This window comes from Leucoraja erinacea, unplaced genomic scaffold (assembly GCF_028641065.1).
Source record: "Leucoraja erinacea ecotype New England unplaced genomic scaffold, Leri_hhj_1 Leri_344S, whole genome shotgun sequence".
Classification (NCBI taxonomy): Eukaryota; Metazoa; Chordata; class Chondrichthyes; order Rajiformes; family Rajidae; genus Leucoraja; species Leucoraja erinaceus.
The window spans coordinates 67,501-90,000 of record NW_026576245.1 but is presented as its reverse complement, the minus strand read 5'-3'; the positions used below and the strand labels follow the sequence as shown (position 1 = coordinate 90,000).

The 22,500-nt window shown below is 56.6% G+C and overlaps 1 protein-coding gene across 1 annotated transcript in view; it reads left to right on the top strand.

Annotated features, from left to right (window-relative positions):
• LOC129693551 (tensin-1-like) overlaps positions 1–22,500 on the top strand; it is a 120,794-nt gene that overhangs the window by 42,573 nt on the left and 55,721 nt on the right. Inside the window, 3 exon segments of the mRNA XM_055630351.1 lie at positions 19,556–19,887; positions 19,889–20,146; positions 20,178–20,877. Of these exon segments, the coding sequence (XP_055486326.1) occupies positions 19,556–19,887; positions 19,889–20,146; positions 20,178–20,877 (1,290 nt within the window).

The window sequence follows — 22,500 nt, the reverse complement described above, 5'->3', positions numbered from 1 at the left end:
TTCCATGGAGCGCAGGAGGATGAGGGGAGATCTTATAGAGGTGTATAAAATCATGAGAGGAATAGATCGGGTAGATGCACAGAGTCTCTTGCCCAGAGTAGGGGAATCGAGGACCAGAGGACACAGGTTCAAGGTGAAGGGGGAAAGATTTAATAGGAATCTGAGGGGTAACTTTTCCACACTTTTCGAGGGTGGTGGGTGTATGGAACGAGCTGCCGGAGGAGGTAGTTGAGGCTGGGACTATCCCAACGTTTAAGAAACAGTTAGACAGGTACATGGATAGGACAGGTTTGGGGGGATATGGACCAAACGCGGGCAGGTGGGACTAGTGTAGATGGGGCATGTTGGCCGGTGTGGGACTAGTGTAGATGGGACATGTTGGTCGGGGGGGGACTAGTGTAGACGGGGCATGTTGGTCGGGGTGGGACTAGTGTAGACGGGGCATGTTGGTCGGGGTGGGACTAGTGTAGATGGGACATGTTGGTCGGGGTGGGACTAGTGTAGACGGGGCATGTTGGTCGGGGTGGGACTAGTGTAGATGGGACATGTTGGTCGGTGTGGGACTAGTGTAGATGGGGCATGTTGGTCGGGGTGGGACTAGTGTAGATGGGGCATGTTGGTCGGGGTGGGACTAGTGTAGATGGGACATGTTGGTCGGTGTGGGACTAGTGTAGACGGGGCATGTTGGTCGGTGTGGGCAAGTTGGGCCGAAGGGCCTGTTTCCACGGTGTATGACTCAGTGACTCGATTAGTTCTGCATCTTCCACCTCGCATCCTGATCAATAACTGGCTGATCAATCGACCAACCACGGAACAATCCTAATCAATAAGGACGCAGGTGTGTAGCGGTGTCACGATGACCTGGGTGAATGTTTACACCTGACCCACCGGAGCGTCACGGTGGCGGTGAAGCGGGTAGAGCTGCTGCCTCACAGCACCAGAGACGCAGGTTCCATCCCGACTACGGGTGCTGTCTGTACGGAGTTTGCACGTTCTCCCCGTGACCTGCGTGGGTTTTCTCCGGGCGCTCCGGTTTCCTCCCACACTCCAAAGAGACGCTGCCTGTCCCGCTGAGTTACTCCAGCATTTTGTGTCAATAACTGTATTGAGTGTAGAGTGTAGACGCAAAATGCTGGAGTAACTCAACTCCTCCCAGCTGACCAAGTGCCCCATGTGAACTAGTCCCATTTAGCCATCCATCCCTGGCACGTATCCCTCTAAACCTTGGACAGACACACACAATAGACAATAGACAACAGGTGCAGGAGTAGAGGCCATTCGGCCCTTCGAGCCAGCACCACCATTCAATATGATCACGGCTGATCATACCCAATCAGTACCCCGTTCCTGCCTTCTCTCCATTTTCACACAGAGAGTGGTGAATCTCTGGAACTCTCTGCCACAGAGGGTAGTTGAGGCCACTTCATTGGCTATATTTAAGAGGGAGTTAGATGTGGCCCTTGTGGCTAAGGGGATCAGGGGGTATGGAGAGAAGGCAGGTAGGGATACTGAGTTGGATGATCAGCCATGATCATATTGAATGGCGGTGCAGGCTCGAAGGGCCGAATGGCCTCTACTCCTGCACCTAATTTCTATGTTTCTTTATCCCCTGACTCCGCTATCTTTAAGAGCCCTATCTAGCTCTCTCTTGAAAGCATCCAGAGAACCGGCCTCCACCGCCCTCTGAGGCAGAGAATTCCACAGACTCACAACATGATCATGGCTGATCATCCAACTCAGTATCCTGTACCTGCCTTCTCTCCATACCCCCTGATCCCTTTAGCCACAAGGGCCACATCTAACTCCCCCTTAAATATAGCCAATGAACTGTGTGGCCTCAACTACCTTCTGTGGCAGAGAATTCCACAGATTCACCACTCTCTGTGTGTGAGAAAAAAAATGTTTTTCTCATCTCGGTCCTAAAGGATTTCCCCCTTATCCTTAAACTGTGCGTATGGCCCCTTGTCCTGGACTTCCCCAACATCGGGAACAATCTTCCTGCATCTAGCCTGTCCAACCCCTTAAGTATTTGGAGCATCTTCCCATTGCTCAGCCCCTCGAGTCCCAACAACATCCGAGTCAATGTTCAGCTTAGTAATTTCTTTCCCAGACCCCAAGTGTGGTCTCACCAATAGACAAGAGGGGATTATTTTAACTTTGGACTTCAAAGATACCAACATAGAAACAGGCCCTTCGGCCCATTCTGCCCGTGCCGACCAGCGATCCCCGCACGCTAACACCATCCTACACACATGAGGGACCATTTTTACAATTTACAGGAGTCAATTAACCTACAAACCTGCCCGTCTGCAAACTCCGTACAGACAGCGCCCGTAGTCGGGATGGAACCCGGGTCTCTGGTGCTGTGAGGCAGCAGCTCTACCCGCTGCACCACCACCGTGTTACTCTGGGGCAAGTTGCCACGGCCTCCTGCATGGCTCATGTGTTGTCACCCTCAGCAGTCACGTCACACTGATTCACACGTGGTCTGTTGGCGTGTGTCTGTGTGTACATGTGTGAGTGTGTACATGTGTGTGTGTGCATGTGTGTGAGTGTACGTGTGTGTACATGTGTGAGTGTGTATGTGTGTGAGTGTACATGTGTGTGTGTACATGTGTGTGTGTGTGTGTGTGTGTGTGTGTGCGCGTGTGTGTACATGTGTGTGAGTGTGTACATGTGTGTGTGTGTATGTGTGAGTGTGTACATGTGTGTGTGTGTACATATGTGAGTGTGTACATGTGTGTGAGTGCGCGTGTGTGTACATGTGTGAGTGTACATGTGTGAATGTGTATGTGGATGTGTGCACATGTGTGTGTCTGTGTGTGCACATGAGTGAGTGTGTACATGTGTGTGAGTGCGAGTGTGCATGTGAGATTGTGTGTGTGTGTGTGTACATGTCTAGAGATAATAAACAGTTCAGTGTCAATCACAGTGGCCACGACCAACTTGTCTTGTGGACACAGCCCAGACCATCACACCACACACACACACACACACACACACACACAGACACACACACACACACACACACACACACACACACACACACACACACACACACACGTGTACACACACACACACATGTACACACACACACACACGCACGCACACACACACGTACACACACACACACACACGCACACACACACACACACACACACACACGCACACACGCACACACGCACGCACACACACACACACGCACACACACACACACGCACACACACGCACACACGCACACACACACGCGCACACACACACACACATGCACACACCCACACACACGCACACACCAACCTCCCTCCCATCGCCTCCATCTCCACCTCACGCTGCCTCGGCAAGGCCAGCAGCATCATCAAGGACCAGTCTCACCCCCCGGTCACTCCCTCTTCTCCCCTCTCCCATCGGGCAAGAGGTACAGAAGTGTGAAAACCAACACACACACACACGCCTCCAGATTCAGGGACAGTTTCTTCCCGGCTGTTATCAGGCAACTGAACCGTCCTCTCACCAACTAGAGAGCGGTCCTGACCTCCCATCCACCTCATTGGTGACCCTCGGACTATCCTTGATCGGACTTTGCCGGCTTTACCTTGCACTAAACGTTATTCCCTTTATCCTGTATCTGTACACTGTGGACGGCTCGATTGTAATCATGTATTGTCTTTCCGCTGACTGGTTAGCACGCAACAGAAGCTTTTCACTGTACCTCGGTACACGGGGCAGTGAACTGGACTGAACCTATAGACAAAAAATGCTGGAGTAACTCAGCGGGACCGGCAGCATCTCTGGAGAGAAGGAATGGATAACATTTCAGGTCAAAATCCTTCTTCAGACTGAACTGAGATGCGGACTGCCCCACTGAGTTACTCCAGCACTTTGTGTCTATCTTCGGTGTAAACCTGCATCTGCAGTTCCTTCCCGCACAACGGTGAAGTTTAGAGGGTCTGTAATTTCACGACTCCCCCGACAGCTCAGGCATTCTATCGCAGAGCGATACAGCACGGAAACAGGCCCTTCGGCCCAACTTGCCCACACCGGCCAACATGCCCCATCTACACTAGTCCCACCTGCCCGCGTTTGGTCCATATCCCTCCAAACCTATCCTATCCATGTACCTGTCTAACTGTTTCTTAAACGTTGGGATAGTCCCAGCCTCAACTACCTCCTCCGGCAGCTCGTTCCATACACCCACCACACTCAGTGTGGAAAAGTTACCCCTCAGATTCCTATTAAATCTTTTGAACCCATGTCCTCTGGTCCTCGATTCCCCTCCTCGGGGCAAGAGACTCTGTGCGTCTACATAGAAACATAGAAACATAGAAATTAGGTGCAGGAGTAGGCCATTCGGCCCTTCGAGCCTGCACCGCCATTCAATATGATCATGGCTGATCATCCAACTCAGTATCCCGTGCCTGCCTTCTCTCCATACCCCCTGATCCCTTTAGCCACAAGGGCCACATCTAACTCCCTCTTAAATATAGCCAATGAACTGTGTGGCCTCAACTACCCCTCTGTGGCAGAGAGTTCCAGAGATTCACCACTCTCTGCGTGAAAAAAAGTTCTTCTCATCTCGGTTTTAAAGGATTTCCCCTTTATCCTTAAGCTGTGACCCCTTGTCCTGGACTTCCCTAACATCGGGAACAATCTTCTGATCTAGCCTGTCCAACCCCTTAAGATTTTGTAAGTTTCTATAAGATCCCCTCTCAATCTTCTAAATTCTAGAAGAGTATAAACCAAGTCTACCCGATCTATTCCTCTCATGATTTTATACACCTCTATAAGATCACCCCTCATCCTCCTGTACTTCAATGAATAGAGACCCAGCCTACTCAACCTCTCCCTGTAGCTCACACCCTCTAGTCCTGGCAACATCCTCGTGAATCCTCCCTGCATCGTTCCTGCCTGACGACATCTTTCCTATAACAAACGGTGCCCAGAACTGAACACAAATGTGGCCTCACCGACTACAACTGCAACATGACCTCCCAACTTGGGAAGGAACTGCAGATGCTGGTTTAAACCGAAGGTGGACAGCAAATAGCTGGAGTAACTCAGAGAAGGAATGGAGGTGACACGAGCCTGTCCCAGCCTGCCCCCGAACTCTCCCAGTTGCTCAGACCCCTCGAGTCCTGGCAACATCCCCGTCAAGTCTAGGAGAGACGAGTTTCAGCCCCAGTCTGACATCTGTGGTAGATTTAAGCAGGCCCCTTGTGTCATTCCTGAAGTATGTGTTATTTAATACCATTCTATTTCAGTCGTGGAGCAGGCTCTTGGCTCGGCTCCCGGCCTGATTTCACAGCGCAGGCTGGCCCCCTAGTGAAGTCACAATGCTGCCTGTCCATTGGACTAGTTTACACTCACTAACTTCAGTCAAACCTTCCCCCCCCCCCTCCTCCAAGCCAGCCCACACCCCTCTCCAAACGCAGCACAACTTACTGGCACTCTCAACCTGAAACGCACACCCTTCTCGTCTCGAAAACTCACCTTTATCAAACCAAGGGGGTCGGCCATTTAGGACTGAGACGAGGAAAAACTTTTCCACCCGGAGAGTTGTGAATCTGTGGAATTCTCTGCCACAGACGGCAGTGGAGGCCGGTTCACTGGATGTTTTCAAGAGAGAGTCAGACAATTTATAGACAATAGACAATAGGTGCAGGAGTAGAGGCCATTCGGCCCTTCCAGCCAGCACTGCCATTCTATAGACAATAGACTATAGGTGCAGGAGTAGAGGCCATTCGGCCCTTCCAGCCAGCACCGCCATTCTATAGACAATAGACAATAGGTGCAGGAGTAGGCCATTCGGCCCTTCCAGCCAGCACCGCCATTCAATATGATCATGGCTGATCATCCCCAATCAGTACCCCGTTCCTGCCTTCTCCCCATATCCCCTGACTCCGCTATCTTTAAGAGCCCTATCTAGCTCTCTCTTGAAAGTATCCAGAGAACCAGCCTCCACCGCCCTCTATGAGGCAGAGAATTCCACAGACTCACAATTCTCTGGGAGAAAAAGTGTTCCCTCGCCTCCGTTCTAAATGGCTTACCCCTTATTCTGAAACTTAGATTTAGCTCTTAGGGATAAAGGAATCAGGGGATATGGGGAGAAGGCAGGAACGGGGTACTGATTGTGGATGATCAGCCATGATCACTTTGAATGGCGGTGCTGGCTTGAAGGGTCGAATGGCCTCTACTCCTGCACCTACTTTCTATGTTTCTAATGACCTGTGTGAGTTTTCTCTAGGTGCTCCGGTTTCCTCCCACACTCCAAAGACGTGCAAGTTTGTAGGTTAATTGGCCCTAGTGTGTGTGTGTAGGATAATATTAGTACTGAATTGAGTTTACTGCCCCGTGTACCGAGGTCCAGTGAAAAGCTTCTGTTGCGTGCTAACCAGTCAGCGGAAAGACAATACATGATTACAATCGAGCCGTCCACAGTGTACAGATACAGGATAAAGGGAATAACGTTTAATGCAAGGTAAAGCCAGCAAAGTCCGATCAAGGATAGTCCGAGGGTCTCCAATGAGGTGGATGGGAGGTCAGGACCGCTCTCTAGTTGGTGAGAGGACGGTTCAGTTGCCTGATAACAGCCGGGAAGAAACTGTCCCTGAATCTGGAGGTGTGTGTGTGTGTTGTGGTGTGTGTGTTCTGTGCCTGTGTGCCCGATGGGAGAGTGAAGAGGGAGTGTGTGGGTGTGAGACTGGTCCTGTGATGATGTGTGGCCTTGCCGAGTGCGTGAGGTGTAGATGTTTGCGATGGGAGTGTGGTGTGTGTGTGTGTGTGTGTGTGTTTGTGTGTGTGTGTGTGTGCGTGTGCGTGTGTGTACGTGCGTGTGTGTGTGTGTGTGTGTACGTGCGTGTGTGTGACGGTCTGGGCTGCGTCCACAAATCTCGGCCCTCGTTCCACATGAATGGCATCTTTCCAGTAGCAGGATGAGCAAAACTGGACATAATACACCTAATTCTGGCCTCACCAACGTCTTGTACGACTTTAAGATCAACAACATGTGCGGGGATCGCTGGTCGGCACGGACTCGGTGGGCTGAAGGGCCTGTTTCTGTGCTGTATCTCTTCAGTCTTAAAGCTCATGGAAGGATAGGTCAGAAGTCTGATTGATCCTGCCATAGATAGACACAAGAAGCTGGAGTAACTCAGCGGGACAGGCAGTATCTCTGGCGTGGAGGAATGGGTGACGTTTCGGGTTGAGACCCTTCTTCGGACTGATCCTACAATAGCTTGAGTCCCAACCCTGAATGTGTGTGAGTGAGTGCGTGGGTGTGTGTGTGTGTGCATGTACGTGTGTGTGTGTGTGTGTGTGCATGTGTGTGTGTGTGCGTGTGTGTGTATGTGTGCGTGTGTATATGTGTGTGTGTGTGCGTGTGTGTGTGTACGTGTGCGATTGTGTGTGTGTGTGTGTATATGCATGTGTGTGAGATCTGTGCGCGTGTGTGTGTGTGTATGATACAGTGTACGTGTTTGTGTGCACGTGTGTGCGTTTGTGTGTGTGTGTATACATGTGCGATTGGCTGTGAGTGTGTGTGTGTGCGCGTGTGAGATTTTGTGTGTGCGTTAGTTTGTGTGCATGTGTGTATGAGTGTGTGTGCGTGCGTGTATGTGTGTGTGAGACTGCATGTGTGTGTGCTTTTGTGCGTGTATGTGCTTGTGTGTACGCGTGTGTGAGACTGTGTATATGTGTGTGTGTGCACGTGTGTATGAGAGTGTGTATGTGTGTGAGCATGTGTGTGAGTGTGTATATGCGTGTGTGGGACTGTGTGTGTGCGTGTGTGTACAGGTGTATGAGACTGTGTGTGTGTGTGCACATGTATGTGTGTGTGTGCACGTGTGTATGAGACTGTGTGTGCGTGTGCGCACGTGTGTATGAGACTGTGTGTGTGTGTATGTATTTGTGTGTATGAGACTGTGTGTGTGTGCACGTGTGGGGTGTGTGTGTGTGTGTGTGTGTGTATGAGACTGTGTGTGTGTGCGTGTGCACGTGTGTGTGTGTGTGTGTGTGTGTGTGCACGTGTGTATGAGACTGTGTGTGTGTGCGTGTGTGTTTGCTGTTTGCAGCTTGTGATCAGATTAGCACACACTGAAATAGCCATGGACAGGGGGTGTCCAGTGAGTGTCCAGTCTGGGCTCAGACCACCTGTCCACCTCATCACCGCCGCCCACAGATACTGGGGGATGGGCTGGAGGAGGGGGGGGGGGGGAGGGGAGAATGAGGATGAGGGGCAGCGAGGACTTTATTCCTTGAAGCGCAGGAAGCTGTGGGGTGACAATACACAATGGGTGCAGGAGGAGGCCATTCGGCCCTTCGAGCCAGCACCACCATTCATAAGGAGTAAGCCATTTAGAACGGAGTTTAAGAATAAGGGGTCGGCCATTTAGAACGGAGACGAGGAAACACTTTTTCTCACAGAGAGTTGTGAGTCTGTGGAATTCTCTGCCTCAGAGGGCGGTGGAGGCCGGTTCTCTGGATGCTTTCAAGAGAGAGCTAGATAGGGCTCTTAAAGATAGTGGAGTCAGGGGATATGGGGAGAAGGCAGGAACGGGGTACTGATTGGGGATGATCAGCCGTGATCACATTGAATGGCCGTGCTGGCTCGAAGGGCCGAATGGCCTCTACTCCTGCACCTATTGTCTATAGTCTCTATAACCCCTGACACCCGTACTGGTGTGGACTCGATGGGCCGAAGGGCCTGTTTCCGTGCTGTAAACTAAGCAGCCTGGATTGAAGCCCAGCTTGCCGATCATATTCAGACATCACTCACTGACTGACAAAGCCACACTTCGCCCAGTCCATCATCCCAGCCTCTCTGTTAAACTCTATGAACCCTTCCTGGATCTCTCCGTGTGCTAATACTATCTCCCTCCAGAGTCACGAGTGTTTTATTGCCGTGTCCCAGATGGAACAATCAAACTTTAATAGCGTCCTGTCCCATGGTGTGAGTTCATTCCAAGAGTTCTCCCGAGTTATTAAAAAAATCTAACACGTGGTAAGCACGGAGAATGAACGTAGCGGGTACGCCGGAGCTCGGGGACGTCTCCTAGCGCTAACGGCACGTACTAGGGTAGACTCGCTGAGACCTGGGTGTCATGGTACACCAGTCATTGAAAGTAGGCAGAAGGTACACAAAAATGCTGGAGAAACTCAGCAGGTGCAGCAGCATCTATGGAGCGAAGGAAATAGGCGACGTTTCGGGCCGAAACCCGGAAGGGTTTCGGCCCGAAACGTTGCCTATTTCCTTAAGGAAAGCAGACTATTTAAATGGTGGCCGACTAGGAAAAGGGGAGATGCAACGAGACCTGGGTGTCATGGTACACCAGTCATTGAAAGTAGGCATGCAGGTACAGCAGGCAGTGAAGAAAGCCAATGGTATGTTAGCATTCATAGCAAAAGGATTTGAGTCTAGGAGCAGGGAGGTTCTACTGCAGTTGTACAGGGTCTTGGTGAGACCACACCTGGAGTATTGCGTACAGTTTTGGTCACCTAATCTGAGGAAAGATATTCTTGCCATAGAGGGAGTGCAGAGACGGTTCACCAGATTCCTGGGATGTCAGGACTTTCATATGAAGAAAGAATGGATAGACTCGGCTTGTACTCGCTAGAATTTAGAAGATTGAGGGGGGATCTTATAGAAACTTACAAAATTCTTAAGGGGTTGGACAGGCTAGATGCAGGAAGATTGTTCCCGATGTTGGGGGAAGTCCAGGACAAGGGGTCACAGCTTAAGGATAAGGGGGAAATCCTTTAAAACCGAGATGAGGAAAACATTTTTCACACAGAGAGTGGTGAATCTGTGGAACTCTCTGCCACAGAAGGACAGAAGGTAGTTGAGGCCAGTTCATTGGCTATATTTAAGAGGGAGTTAGATGTGCCCTTGTGGCTAAAGGGATCAGGGGGTATGGAGAGAAGGCAGGTACAGGATACTGAGTTGGATGATCAGCCATGATCATATTGAATGGCGAATGGTGCAGACTCGAAGGGCCGAATGGCCTCTACTCCTGCACCTATTGTCTATGTGTCTAACGGCAGGTTACTCGGAAGACTGATGAAGATATTTCAGACGATGAAAACATGATCCCGCGAGTACCCGAAGAGTGGCCATTAAACATAATCTCCGAGTTCGAAATCAGGGCTGACGTTACAGAAGAGGGGAGAACTCTTGGAATGAACTCGTCCAGTGGGACAGGGGAGATTAATGTACAGCTGCAAGCACTGACTGGTCTCTGCCGTATGATGGGTGCCATTATACAGTCCCCATATAAATTTTGTATAACAATTACGCACGGAAACCGGCCATCCTCGGCCCTACAAAATCCGTGCCAAAGCACGCGAGTTTTCCCTGTTCCTCTCACCCTGACCTTCACTCGTCAGCACCAACAAACCGGTTGCCTTCCTCCCACACTCCCGAGACGTCCGTGTCTGCAGGTTATGTAAATTTTTCACAGACTGTTAACTGACGTTTCACAGAGTGACACTGGAAGCTCAATGGTCAGGCACTCACCTGGGCCGATGACTGTGTTGTATAGATGACCATATCACAGGACAGCACGGAAACAGGCATCTCGGCCCGTACAAGTCCTGCGCGTCACAAATGTGTTTTTTTCCCCTTGCATCTCTGCCTGGTCTCAACCCATAAACGTCGTGTGTCCCTGCGTCAAACTTTGCCTATCCCATTTCAATGTGCGTAATGATGACCTAAGCATCAGTGCCGCCCCACTTCCACTGGAACTCTTGCAACCTGCTACCATTCGCTCTGTGTAAATGTTCCTGATCTGTTGTACCCCTAGTATTCTGTACTGCCTCGTGTCCTGAATCAGCTGCGTCCTCTTGTGTGAATCACAATGTCTCATTGGGAAAAGGCTTGTTTGACTCACTGTGTGTGTGTGTCTCAACATTGCCACCTGATCAGGTGGTGTGTAACATACCCCTGTGTGTGTCTGTAAGACCTAAGTTTTCACATTTCTCTGAACTGTGTGTGTTGTAAACCCAGGCAACTGCTGTACACTCTCACCTGGGGCCTCTCTCTATTTTGTTACATGCTGTGTATATCCAGGGTGGACCCCAGGTGTCTATGATACCATGTCTCCAGCTTTTGTCTCGCAATGCATTGTCCAGGTACACACACACAAAGATAAGGGCAGAAACTACACCGTGCCCTCTAGGACCACAAGGTCGCTGGTTAACCTCATCCCACCTAGCCCAAATCTGGAGAACAGGTTGGCCCGATATCGTTCCACATGTCCCTCACTACACCATAGATTCTGCTGCCCTCTACATTTTCCTCCAGCACGTTTAACCACACCCCCCCGTGCCCTCTAACCTGTACCTCGTGGGGAAAGCTACCCCCGGACGGCCCTCTAAGGGAACTGAAGTGCCTAACCACCAGTCCACTACCACCCACAGGTGCCCTGTGGGGTAATGCTTCGGGAACCCATCCCACTGGGCAGGAAGATCTGTACCTCCTTGTATTTACGGAAGTGGGGACAGCCTGTGGCCGGTTTTTCCAGACTTTTCCATCCCGCCTTTTTCCCATTTCCCATTGGGGACAATGTGGGACCAATAGAGTCCTGTATCTTCTTTATCCTAGTCGCACACCCGTGCTCCCACCGTAGCACACCCACCCCACCGGCACTAACCCCCCGTGCCCTGCTCCATTCCCCTGTCAATCTACCCACCCTTAGACAATAGGCTGCCACACGCAGCCTGTGCCCTCACGCCCACACCCTCACGCCACACTACCCCCCCCCTGAGCCCACGCACCATTGGCACCTCATATGTACCACCACAGCCACACACCTACGCACACCCTTGCCCCTCTACGCACCACGGGTACACTACTACACACATCGTGCACACGTACACACACGGCCCCTCGACACCACACACACTGACCCCTCACACCGCACACACATGCACACACACACACAGGCACGCACAACCACACCCCTGACCCTCTAACCCCACCCCGTGCCCTCTACCCCACCCAGCACCGTGCCCTCTAACTACATCCACACCACCCACATAACCAAAAATCCCCGTGACACCCCACACCCACCCTGTGCGGGGCGAACCCCTTCCCACCCTGACACTCTACTCACCCCACCGTCCCTCTACCCCCCCCGTGCCCTCTAACCACTGACACGCCCACCTTGCCACACTAACCCCCACGTTGCCCTAGCTAACCACAGCACATCACACTAACCCACCCTCACACACTGACTAACCCCCACACGGCCCTCTACACACCCCGTGCCACTACCCACCCCGGCGCGTGCTTGGCATACACACACACCCCACACTAGCACACGAGCCCTCTAACACACATCACGGTCCCTCTAACACATGACAGCACACACTTAACCCACATTCTCGTATACTGCAGCAAGCACCCACACCCTCTAACCCATTTACAACACATACATGTGGCCACACATCCCACCCCGTGCCCTCTAACACACATCCCCACCACCGTGCACTCTAACACCCAACCCGTGCCCCTCAATGTACGGGAGCCCCCTGTCTGCCCTCTAACCCATCACCGTGCCCCTCAACGTTTACCCCCCCCGTTTCCTCTAAACCCGTCCACCGTGCCGGGCCACGTGTAAAAAACGTGCCCTCTAACCCACCCCGTTTTTTCTTGAGACCCACCTCGTGCCCCTCCGAACACGAGCCAGTCCTTCACTCTAACCCACCCCACCGCTGGTGCAAGCTGGAAAAGTGAGGTGGGTGCCCTCTACCCCCCCAGCGTATGTCTCTAACCAGCCCCCCGTGCCCTCTAACCTCCCTGTTCCCTCTAACCCAGTGGGAAATGCCCTCTAACCCATCCCATCGTGGCCTCAACCTGACCTGCTCTGCTCGCAGTCTAACCCGACCTGGGCCATTGGGCCCTCTAACCCATCCCGTGCCCCTCTATAGCCTCCCTTGCCTCTAACCCACCCGTTGCCTTCTAACCCATCCTCCCCGTGCCCTCTAACCCACCCCAAATTGCCCTCTACCCCACCAACGCCACCCCTCTAACCCACCCCCAAACCCGGGCCTCTAACCCATCCCGTGCCATCAACCCCTCTCCGAGCCCTCTAACCCCTCTGCCGCTGCCTCTATTTACCTCGTGCGCAGGCAGTTTGTGATCCACCGTGCCTCTAACCCACTCTGTTCCTTCGGCTAGGATCCGTGCCCTCTTAAACCCCCACCATTCCTCCAGACCCTCCCCTGTGTCTCCTCTAACCTTGCCTAGCCTCTCCCCATCTCCCTCCATCTCGCGCTACTCTCGTCCTCCGCCCACTCTCCAGTCCCCTCTCCGGGCCCCTCTCTGCTGCTCCACTCAACGTCGCTGGCCGGTGCCCGGCTGCTTCAGCGGGCCTGTCCTGGGAGACCGGTCATCTATAGCTCCCGCTCTTTGTCTCTTTCTCCTTTTCTCTCTCGCCCCTCGCGCCAATCTCAGTTTCACCCTCTCCTCCTCTCCTCCCTCGCTCTCATCCCCCCCTCCCCACCTCTCTCCCCTCCCTCCGTCCTTCCCCCTCCCTTCCCCTTTTCCCTCTCCCTCCCCTTCCCCCCTTTCTTCCCTTTCTCTCCCCCCTTCCCTCCCCCTCTCTTCCCCGCTCTCCCCCTCCTTGTTCCCCTCTCCTCCCTCTTCTATCTTCCCGTCGCTTCCCCTCCCCCCCCCTCTCCCCCTCCTCCTCTCCTCTCTCCCACCCCCTCTCTGCTCCCCTCCCTTCCCCCCCCCGGGCCTCCTACGCCCCCCCCCCTCTTTCTTCTCCCCTTTCTCCCCCCCCTCCCCTTTCTTCCTCTGCCCCCTCCCCCCTCCTTTCCCCCCCTCCCCTCTCCCTTCCCTCTGCCCTCTCCTCCCCTCTCTCCCCCTCTCTCTCCCCCTCTCTTCACACCTGCTTTCTCCCCCGCTATCTCTCCCCCTCTCTCTCCCTTTCACCCCCTAGCTCCCTCTCTCCCTCTCTCCCTCTCTCCCTCTCTCCCTCTCCCCCTCTCCCTCTCTCTCCCTCTCTCTCCCTCTCGCTCCCTCTCTCTCTCCCCCTCTCCCTCTTCTCCCTTCCTCCCTCCCCTCCTCCCTCGTTCCCCCCTCTCCTCTCTCTTTCCCCTCCCTCTCCCTCTCTCCCTCCCCCCTCCCCCCTCACTCCCCCTCCCCCCCCTTCTTCCTCCCCTCCCCCTCCTCTCCCCCCCCCCCCTCCTCCCCTCTCCCTCAACCCCCCCCTCCCTCGCTCTCCCCTCCTCTGCCACCCCTCTCTCTGCCATTCCTCCCTCTTCCCTCTCCGTCTCCTCTCTCTTAAACCCCCCTCTCACCTCTCCCTCTCCCCTTTCCCCCTTTCTCTCTTCCCCCCCCTCCCCCCCTCTCATCTCCCCTTCCTCCCCGTTTTCCTCTCCTCCCTTCTCCCCCCCTCTCCTGCCCTTCCTCCCCTCTCCTCCCCCCCTCCTTTCCCCCCCTTCCCTCTCCTCCCCCCCCCCCCCCCCCGGTTTTCTCTCCCCTTCCCCCCGTCTGCCTCTCCCCCTCTTCTCTCTCTCTCCTCCTGCCCTCCCTCCCCCCCTCTCTTCCCCTCTTCATTCCTCCTTTCCCCTCTCCCCTCCCCCCCCCTCTCTCCTCCTCCCATCTCTCCCTCTCCCCTTTCCTCCTCCCTTCCCTCTCCTCTCCTCTTCCTTCTCTCTATCTTCCTCCCCCTACTCCTTCCCTCCTTCTGGGTCTTTCCCTTCTTTCCCCTCCCTCTTCTGCCCCCTCTCTTTTCCCTTCAGCTCTCCTCTCCCTCCTCCCCCCCTCCGTTTCTCCTTGGCTTTTTCTCTCCCCTACCCTTCCCCCTCCCCTCCCCCTGTCTTCCTCCCCCCCCTCCCTCCCCTCCCCTTTCCTCCCCCTCTCCGTCCCTTTCCCCCCCTCCCTAGCCCTCCCCTTTTCTCCCCTCCCCCTCCTCCCCCCTTACATCCCCCTCCCCTCTCCTACTCCCTTTCCCCCCCCCCCTCCCTTCCTCCCCTCCCCTCTCCTCCTTCCCTCTTCTTTTTACCCCTCCCCCTTCCTCCTCTTCCCTCTCCTTCCCTCCCCTCCCCCCCCCCCTGCCCTCTCCTCTCCTCCCCTTCCTCCCTGCTCCCCCTCTCTGTCTCCTACTTTTTTTTCCTCTTCCCCCCCCCTCCCGTCTTCCCTCTCTTTCCCCTCTTTCCCCCCCTCTCTCCCCCTCTCCCCCCCTCCCCTTTCCTCGCCTCCCCTGTTTCCCCTTTTTTTCCCCCTCCTCCTCCTCTCCCTTTTCCTCATTCCCCTCTCTTTCCCCCTCCCTCCCCCCCCCTAGCTTTCCTGAATTCCCTTATCACTTCCCTTCTCCCCTCCCACCTTCCCTCTCGCTCTCCTCTCCTCCTACCCCCCCTACCCTCCCTGTCCCCTCCCTTCTGCCTCCTTCCCTCATTCCCCATTCCCCTTCCCCCTCCCTCCCTGTTCTCTCTCACTCTTTCTCTCATTCCTAGCTCCTCCAGCTTTCCTTCTCCCTCCTCTCATTCTCCTCCCTCTCCCCCTTCCCCCCTCCTCCCCCCTCCCCTCTCCTGCCTTCCACTCCTTCCCTTCCTCTTCCCCCGCCCCTCTGCCCTCCCCCCTCCCTTTCACTCTCCTTGCCTCTCCCTGTCCCCCCTCCCCTCCCCTTTCCCTTCTCCTCCGCCTTTCCCCCTCTTGTTACCCTCACCTTCTTCTCCCCCGTCCTTCCCCCCTCCCTTCCCTCACCCTCCTGCTCCCTCCCCACCCCCTCTTCTTCTTCCTCTCCTTTCCTCCCTCCATCCCTCCCCCTTTCCACCCCTTCCCTTTTCTTCCCTCCCTCCTCCCCCTTCCCTCCCCCGCGTTCCCCTCCCCTCCCTTCTCCCCCCCAAGCTTTTCCTCCCCACTCCCTTCCCTTCCTCTTTCTTCTCTTGGCCATGCTCCTCTCTTTTCCCCTCTCCCTCTTCTCTCCTTTTTTTTCCGCCACCTTGCCTGGGACTCCCCTTCCCTTCCCCTCCCTCGCCCCCCTTTCTTCCTTCCCTTCCTTTCTCTCCCCCCCTCATCCTCTCCCCTTTCGCTCCTTCTCCTTCCCCCTCTCCATCTCCCCTCCCATATCCTACCCTACCTCTTCCCTCTCGTTTTACTCTTCTCCCCACTCCTCTCCCGGCCTTTTCTCCCTTCTATCCCCTTTCTCCCCTCCCCTTTTATCCCTCCTCCCCTCCCCTCCTCGTCCTCCGTGCTGCCCCCTCCTTTCCTTCCTCTCCTTGCCCTCCCACCCCTTGTCCCTCCCCACCTCCTCTATTCCCCTCTCCTCTCCTATCCCATTTTCCCCATTTCATCCTCTCCTTCAAGTTCTCTTTATTTTAGAATTCTACTCCTTTCCCTTCTCCATCCTCTTCCTCTTCCCCCTTCCCTCTTCCTCCTCCCCCCCTCCTCCCTCACCCTCCCCTTCTCCCCCGCCTCGCCTTTTCCTCTCCCGCCTCTCCCCTCCCCCCTCCTCCTCTCCCCTCCCTCTCCTCAGATCCCCTTCTCCCCCTTCCTCCTTCTGTCATTTTCCTCTCCCCTCCACCCTTCGACCCCCCCCCCTTCCCTCCCTTCCTCTCCCTCCCTCCCTCTTTCCCTTTTTCCTCTTCCCTCTCCTCCCCTTTTCCCCCTCTCCCTCCTCCCTTTTACCTTTCCTCCTCCCTCTCCTTCCTCTCCTTACCCCGCTTCCCTCCATCTTTTTTTCCTCCTCTTCCCGAGACCTCCCCTCTCCCCCTCCTCCCCTTTCCTTTCCCCTTCCCTTTCTCCTCTTTCTGAAGACCCAGCTAGATGTTTCTTCCCTTCTGAGTCTTCGTCTTTGAAGAGCCCCAAAAAGGCATCCTTTCCTATTTCCTTCCCTCCCCTATCCTTCTCCCCTCCTCTCTTCTCTCCTTTCCCCCTGGCTCCTCCCCCTCTTCAGCCTTCCCCCCCCTCCCTAACCCCCTCTCCCCTCGCTTCTTTTCTCCTCCCCTTTCATAGCATCTTTGAACTTTTCGTCCTTATTCCAAGATTCTCCTTCCCCCTCTGCCTCCCCCACTTCCCCCTCCTCCCCTCCCCTCGTTTTTCCTCCCCTTATCCCTCCTTCTTGTGACCCCTTCTCCTCCCCCTCTCCCTCCCCTCCCACACTCCACCTCCTCGCTCCCTTCCCTTCTGCTCCCCCCCCTTCTCCTCTCCCTTTCCCCCCTCTCCCTTTTTATGAGTTTCCCCTCTCTGTTCTTCCCCCTCTCCTCGTTGTACTCTCTCCTCTTTACCCTCTCCCACTCCTTCTCCCCCCCTCAGTCTCCCCGTCCCCTCCTGCCCTCTTTCCTCCCCCTCTTCTTCTCCCTCCTCACTTTCTGGGGGCTCCCTTCCTTCGCTTTTTCAGAAGTTGTCTCCGCTTTCCTCTCCCCTTGAGTCCTTTTCCTCTCCCCCCCTCTATTCTCCTCTCCTTCCCCCTCCCCTCCTCCCCTTTCTTCCTCTTCCGTCCTCTTCCCCTCAAGTCCCCTTCCCCTTCTTTGCTCTCCTCCCCTTCTCCTCTTCCATCTCTCCCCCCCCTTCCCCCGCGCCTCTCCCTTCCTTAACTCCCTCCTTTCTCTTTTCTCCTTCCGCCCCCCCTCCCCTGTCCTCCTCCTCCCGGGTATTTTTTGCCCTTCTCCTTCCCTTCCCTTGACCTCCGCTCCTCCAGTCTTCCTCCCTTCACTTCAACTTCCCCCTCTCCCCTCCTTTCTCATCACCTTTCCTCTCTTCTTGCCTCCCTCTCCGCTCATCACCCTCTTCCTCCCCTCCTCCCCCCCCCCTCTTTCCTCCTCTTCCTCCCCTCTCTTCCCTTCCACGTGTCCTCTCCCCCCTCTCCTCCCCCTTCTTCCCTTCTCCCCACTTCCCGCCCCTCCCTCCTCTCCTCCCCCCCTTCCTTCTCCCCTCCCCCTCTGTCCTTCCTAGCCCCCTCCCCGAACCTTCCCCCTATCCGCCTCTCCCTCTCCCCTCTCGGTCCCCACCCTTGTCCTTTCCCTCCGTCCCATTCCCTTCTCTTCCCTCCAATTTCCTTCCCTTCCCTCCCTTTTTATCATCTCCCCCCCTTCTCTCCTTCCCTTCTTAGCTCCCCTTCCCCTCCTCCTCTCCCCTTTCCCCCTCTCCTCCTCCTGCCTCTCCTCAATTTCTCCCCTCCTCTCATCCCCCCCCTTTCCCTCTCTCCCTCCCTCCTCCCTCCCCCTCTGCTTCCCTCCCTCCTGGCTTCCTCTTCCCCGCCCCCTTCCCAACCCTCCCCTTCCCTGTCCCCCTTCCCCTCCCCCTCCCCTCTCCTCCCCTCCCCTCTCCACCCGCTACTTCCCCCCCAATCCCCTGCTCTCTCGTTCCTCTTCTCTCCTCCCCTTTCTCCATCCTCTCCTCTCCTCTCCACTCCTCCCACCCTTCCTCTGCTCTCCTCCCCTCATTTTCCTCTCCTCCCCCCTGTGCCTCCTCTCCTGTCCGCTCCTCTCTCCCTTCCCCTTCCCTCTCTGTTCCCTCCCCTCATTTTCGTCCTCCCCCTCTCCCCTATCTCTCCATCATCCCTCCCCTCCCTTCTCGTCCCCTCGGCCTCCCCCTCTGCATTCCTCTCTCCTGTACCTCCCTCTCCTACCGGTGCTTCTACTCCTCTCCCCCTCCTCTCCCCTTCCCTCCTCTTCATCTATCCTTGCCCCCCCAGTCCCCTCCGCACCTCCCCTCTCCCTTTCCTCCCCCTTCCCTCCCATCCCCTCCTCCGCCTCCCTCTTCCCCCTCCACTCCCTCTCTCCTTCCCATCTTCTCTCTCCTTCGTCCTCTCTTTCTCCCCTCTCCTCCCCTCCTCCTTCCCTGATCTCCTCATCCTCTCCTCTCCTCTCCACCCTTCTTCATCCCTCTCCTCCCCTCTCCTCTCCTCACCTCTCCTCTCCTCTCCTCTCCTCCCGTCTGTCCCTCCCTCTCCTCTCCTCTTCCTCTTCTCCTTCCTCCTCCTCCCTTCCCTCTTTCCGCTCTCTCCCTTCTTTCCCCTCCTCTCCGTCTCCTCCCTCTCTCTCGCGCCTCTTCTCTCCAGTCCTCACAGTTCCTTGGGCTATATCCTCTACCCTCCTGTGGCCCTCCTTTTTCCCCTCATCACTCCTCCTCCTCCTCTCCACTCCCGGTCCTTCCACGTCCTCTCCTCTCCCCTCCTCTTCCTCCCCCATCATCTCTTCTCGTTCTCTCTCCAAGGGCTCGCCCTCTCCTCAACATCCCTTCTCTCCTCTCCCTCCTTCTCCCTCGTCTCTTTCTCCCTCCCTCCTCCCCTCCCTCACCTCACCCCCCGTCCCGCCTTCTCTCCAATCGCGATGCTGTCCCTCGAATGGGTCGCATGGCCTCTCTACTCCTGCACTATATGGTCTATAGTCTCTCTCTCTCTCTCCTCCCTCTCTCCCACTCCCTCTCTCTCTCCCTCTCCTCCATCCCTCTCCCCTCTCCAGGCCCACTGGACTCGGAGCCTGTCTCTCTCCCCCCCATTAGATCCCTCTCTCCATCTCCCCCTCTCTCAGAATTAGTCCCGCCTGGGCCTCCCTCCTGCTCGTATTGGCCCGAATGTCTCTCGCTCTCTCTCCCTCCTCTCTCCTCTAGATGTGGCCCACACCCAGGGCCCACTGGACGGGAGCCTGTATGCTCGAGTGAAGAAGGGCTCTGCAGAGTTAGTGCCCGGGGCCTTGACCACTAACGGGGCCCCTCTGTCCGTCCTCCCCAACCACCTTGACCACACTCTGTCCGTCAGCAGCGACTCCGGGAACTCCAGCTCGCCAGCCCGGACAGAGGACCCGCCCGTACAGGCCCCGGGCCTCACCCCGGACGAGCAACACGAGCTGGACCGGCTGCTCAGCGGCTTCGGCCTGGGCGGAGTAGGCCCGATGCACGGCCTAGGCCTAGGCCCCGGCCTGGAGCCCCGCCACATCCTGGTGCCCCGCCCAGGTGCACGTCAACGGTGAAGGGGCCGAGCGGGAGACCGATATCCTGGACGATGACCTGCCGGGGATGGAGCCCGTGGCCCTGGTGGGCCGGTCGTCTTCCGATGGGGCCCTGCCCTCTCCCGGGTACCCGGGCCCTCTGCCTGTGGTCCAGGCCGGGCCCGAGAGCGGCCCCTGGCTCCTCCAGGCGGCCCCTGGCGTTCCCCGCTCCCTCTCCTGTGGCTCCCGGGCCCCAGCCCTGCCACAGGCCCCGGCCTGGCAGCAGCAGCAGCAGCAGCACAGGCCCACAACACAGCCTCTCTGAGCCCAGCCTGGCCCAGGCCCCACACATCACCCGGGACGAGATCAGGGAGTCAATCGAGGCCCTGGATTCCCTGATGCTGGGCCTGGGGGAGCCCATCTCACTGCCGGCCCTGGGGCAGTCTCCCTCACTCCCGGGCCTAGTGCAGGCTTCATCACTCTCGGGCCCAGTCCTACCGCAAGCTCCCTCTTTCACAGGCCCAGGTCTAGTGCAGGCTTCGTTGCTCTCAGGCCCAAACCTGGGGCAGTCACCCTCACTCCCGGGCCTAGTTCAGGCTTCATCACCCACACGCCCACTTCTAGTGCAGGCTCCCCTTTTCACAGGCCCAGGCTTGGGGCAGTCGCTTTCTCTCTCAGGCCCGGGCCTAGTGCAGGCTTCATCACTCTCAGGCCCGGGCCTAGTGCAGGCTTCCCCTCCCTCAGGCCTGGGGCTGGGACAGTCACCCTCACTCCCGGCGGGCCTAGTTCAGTCAGGCTCTCTCTCGGGCCCGGCCATGGGCCTGGACACCACCGACAGGGGCCGGGGAACGGCCAGCCCAGGCCCCGGCTCCCCATCGCCACCGACACAGGCCCTCGGCCCGTGGAAGGCCCCGGCTCCCAGCCCCAGCCCCGCGGACTCGATGGAAGGGCCTCAGGAACCCGAGGACTACAGCCTGGAGGGTCTGGTGGCCCAGCGAGTGGCAGGTAGGCCCAGACTCACGGGGGAGGGGCAGGTTCGATTTTATTATTTAAAAATAAATTGGATAGTTATATGGACGGGAAAGGAATGGAGGTGATGGTCTGAGCGCAGGTAGATGGGACTAGGGGATAGTCTAGAAGGGCCGAGTGGCCTGTTTCCGTGCTGTAATTGTTATATGGTTGTATGAGTGACGAGGGGGGGGGGGGCAAATGGGGTGAAGGGGGAGAGGGAGAGGAAGGGGGGGGGAGAAAGGGGCAAAGTAGAGGGGGTGAGGGAGAGGGGAGTTGGGGGGGGGTAGAGGGAGGGGGGGAGAGGAGAGAGGAGGGGGGGTGGGCGTGGGGGCAGGGGTGTGATGAGAGGAGAGGGGGGAGGGGGGGAGGGTGGAAAAAAGGGAGGGGAGAGGGGAGGGAGTGGGAAAAGGAGGGGGGAGAGGGTTGGAAAAAGGAGGTAGAGGGGGAGGGGGAGGGAGGGGAGAGGGAGAGAGAGGGGGAGAAGGGGAGAGGGGGAGAGAGAGAGACAGGGGAGAGAGGGGAGAGAAGGGGGGAGAGAGAGGGAGAGAGAGAGGGAGAGAGGGGGAGGGAGAGGAGAGAGGGAGAGAGGAGGAGGAGGGAGGGAGAGGAGGAGGGGGGGAGAGGAGGAGGAGGGAGGGAGAGGAGGAGGAGAGGGGGGGAGGGGGGAGAGGAGGAGGGGGTTGGGGTCTGTCAGATGGGGAGGGGAGGGGGTGCAGCTTTGGAAGTGGTCACTCTCACTGACCAGGGGGTGTGGGGGTGTGTTGGGGGGGGGGGGGGGGGGGTGAAGGAAATTGAACTGTCGAACCACAGACTCGCTTGGTGAATAATTCCCTGCTTGGTTCAGGTCCGTTCCCCAGTCTCCCAGTACTCCCTCCCCCCCCCTCCCCCCCCCCCTTCTCCCCCCCCCCCCCCCCCCCCCCCCACTCCAGCCCCCCCCCCACCACCCTCTCCCCTCACTGTCTCTCCAAGAAAACCCACGCGGTCTCAGGGAGAGCATGCAAACTCCACACCGACAGCGGCCAAGGTCAGGATCACGTGCTGGCAGAGGAGATCTTCGTCGGGTTCAGCACAGGCATTGTGGGGCCGAAGGGCCTGAGACCCAACGTTTAGTTTGGTTGAGAGATACAGTGCGGCAACAGGCCCTTCTGCCCACCGAGTCCGTGCCGACCAGCGATCCCCGCACACTAACACTATCCTACACACACTGGGGACAATTAACATTTACACCAAAGCCAATTAACCTACAAACCTGCACGTCTTTGGAGTGTGGGAGGAAACCGGAGCGCCCGGAGAAAACCCACGCAGGTCACGGGGAGAACGTGCAAACTCCGTACAGACAGCGCCCGTAGTCGGGATGGAACCCGGGTCTCTGGCGCTGTGAGGCAGCAGCTCTACCCTCTCCCTCCCCCCTTCCTAGTTCCCCGACCAGTCCCACTGTCCTCCTGATTGAATTCCCCGAGCTAGCTGGCATCTACTCCACACTTCGTCCTCTTTGATCTATCCTTTTCACACCTCACACCTTTCCATCTCTCTGTGTCTCCCTCTCCCCCGACTCTCCCCCGACTGAAGAAGGGTCTCGACCTGAAACGTGGCCCATTCATCCCTTCTCTCCAGAGA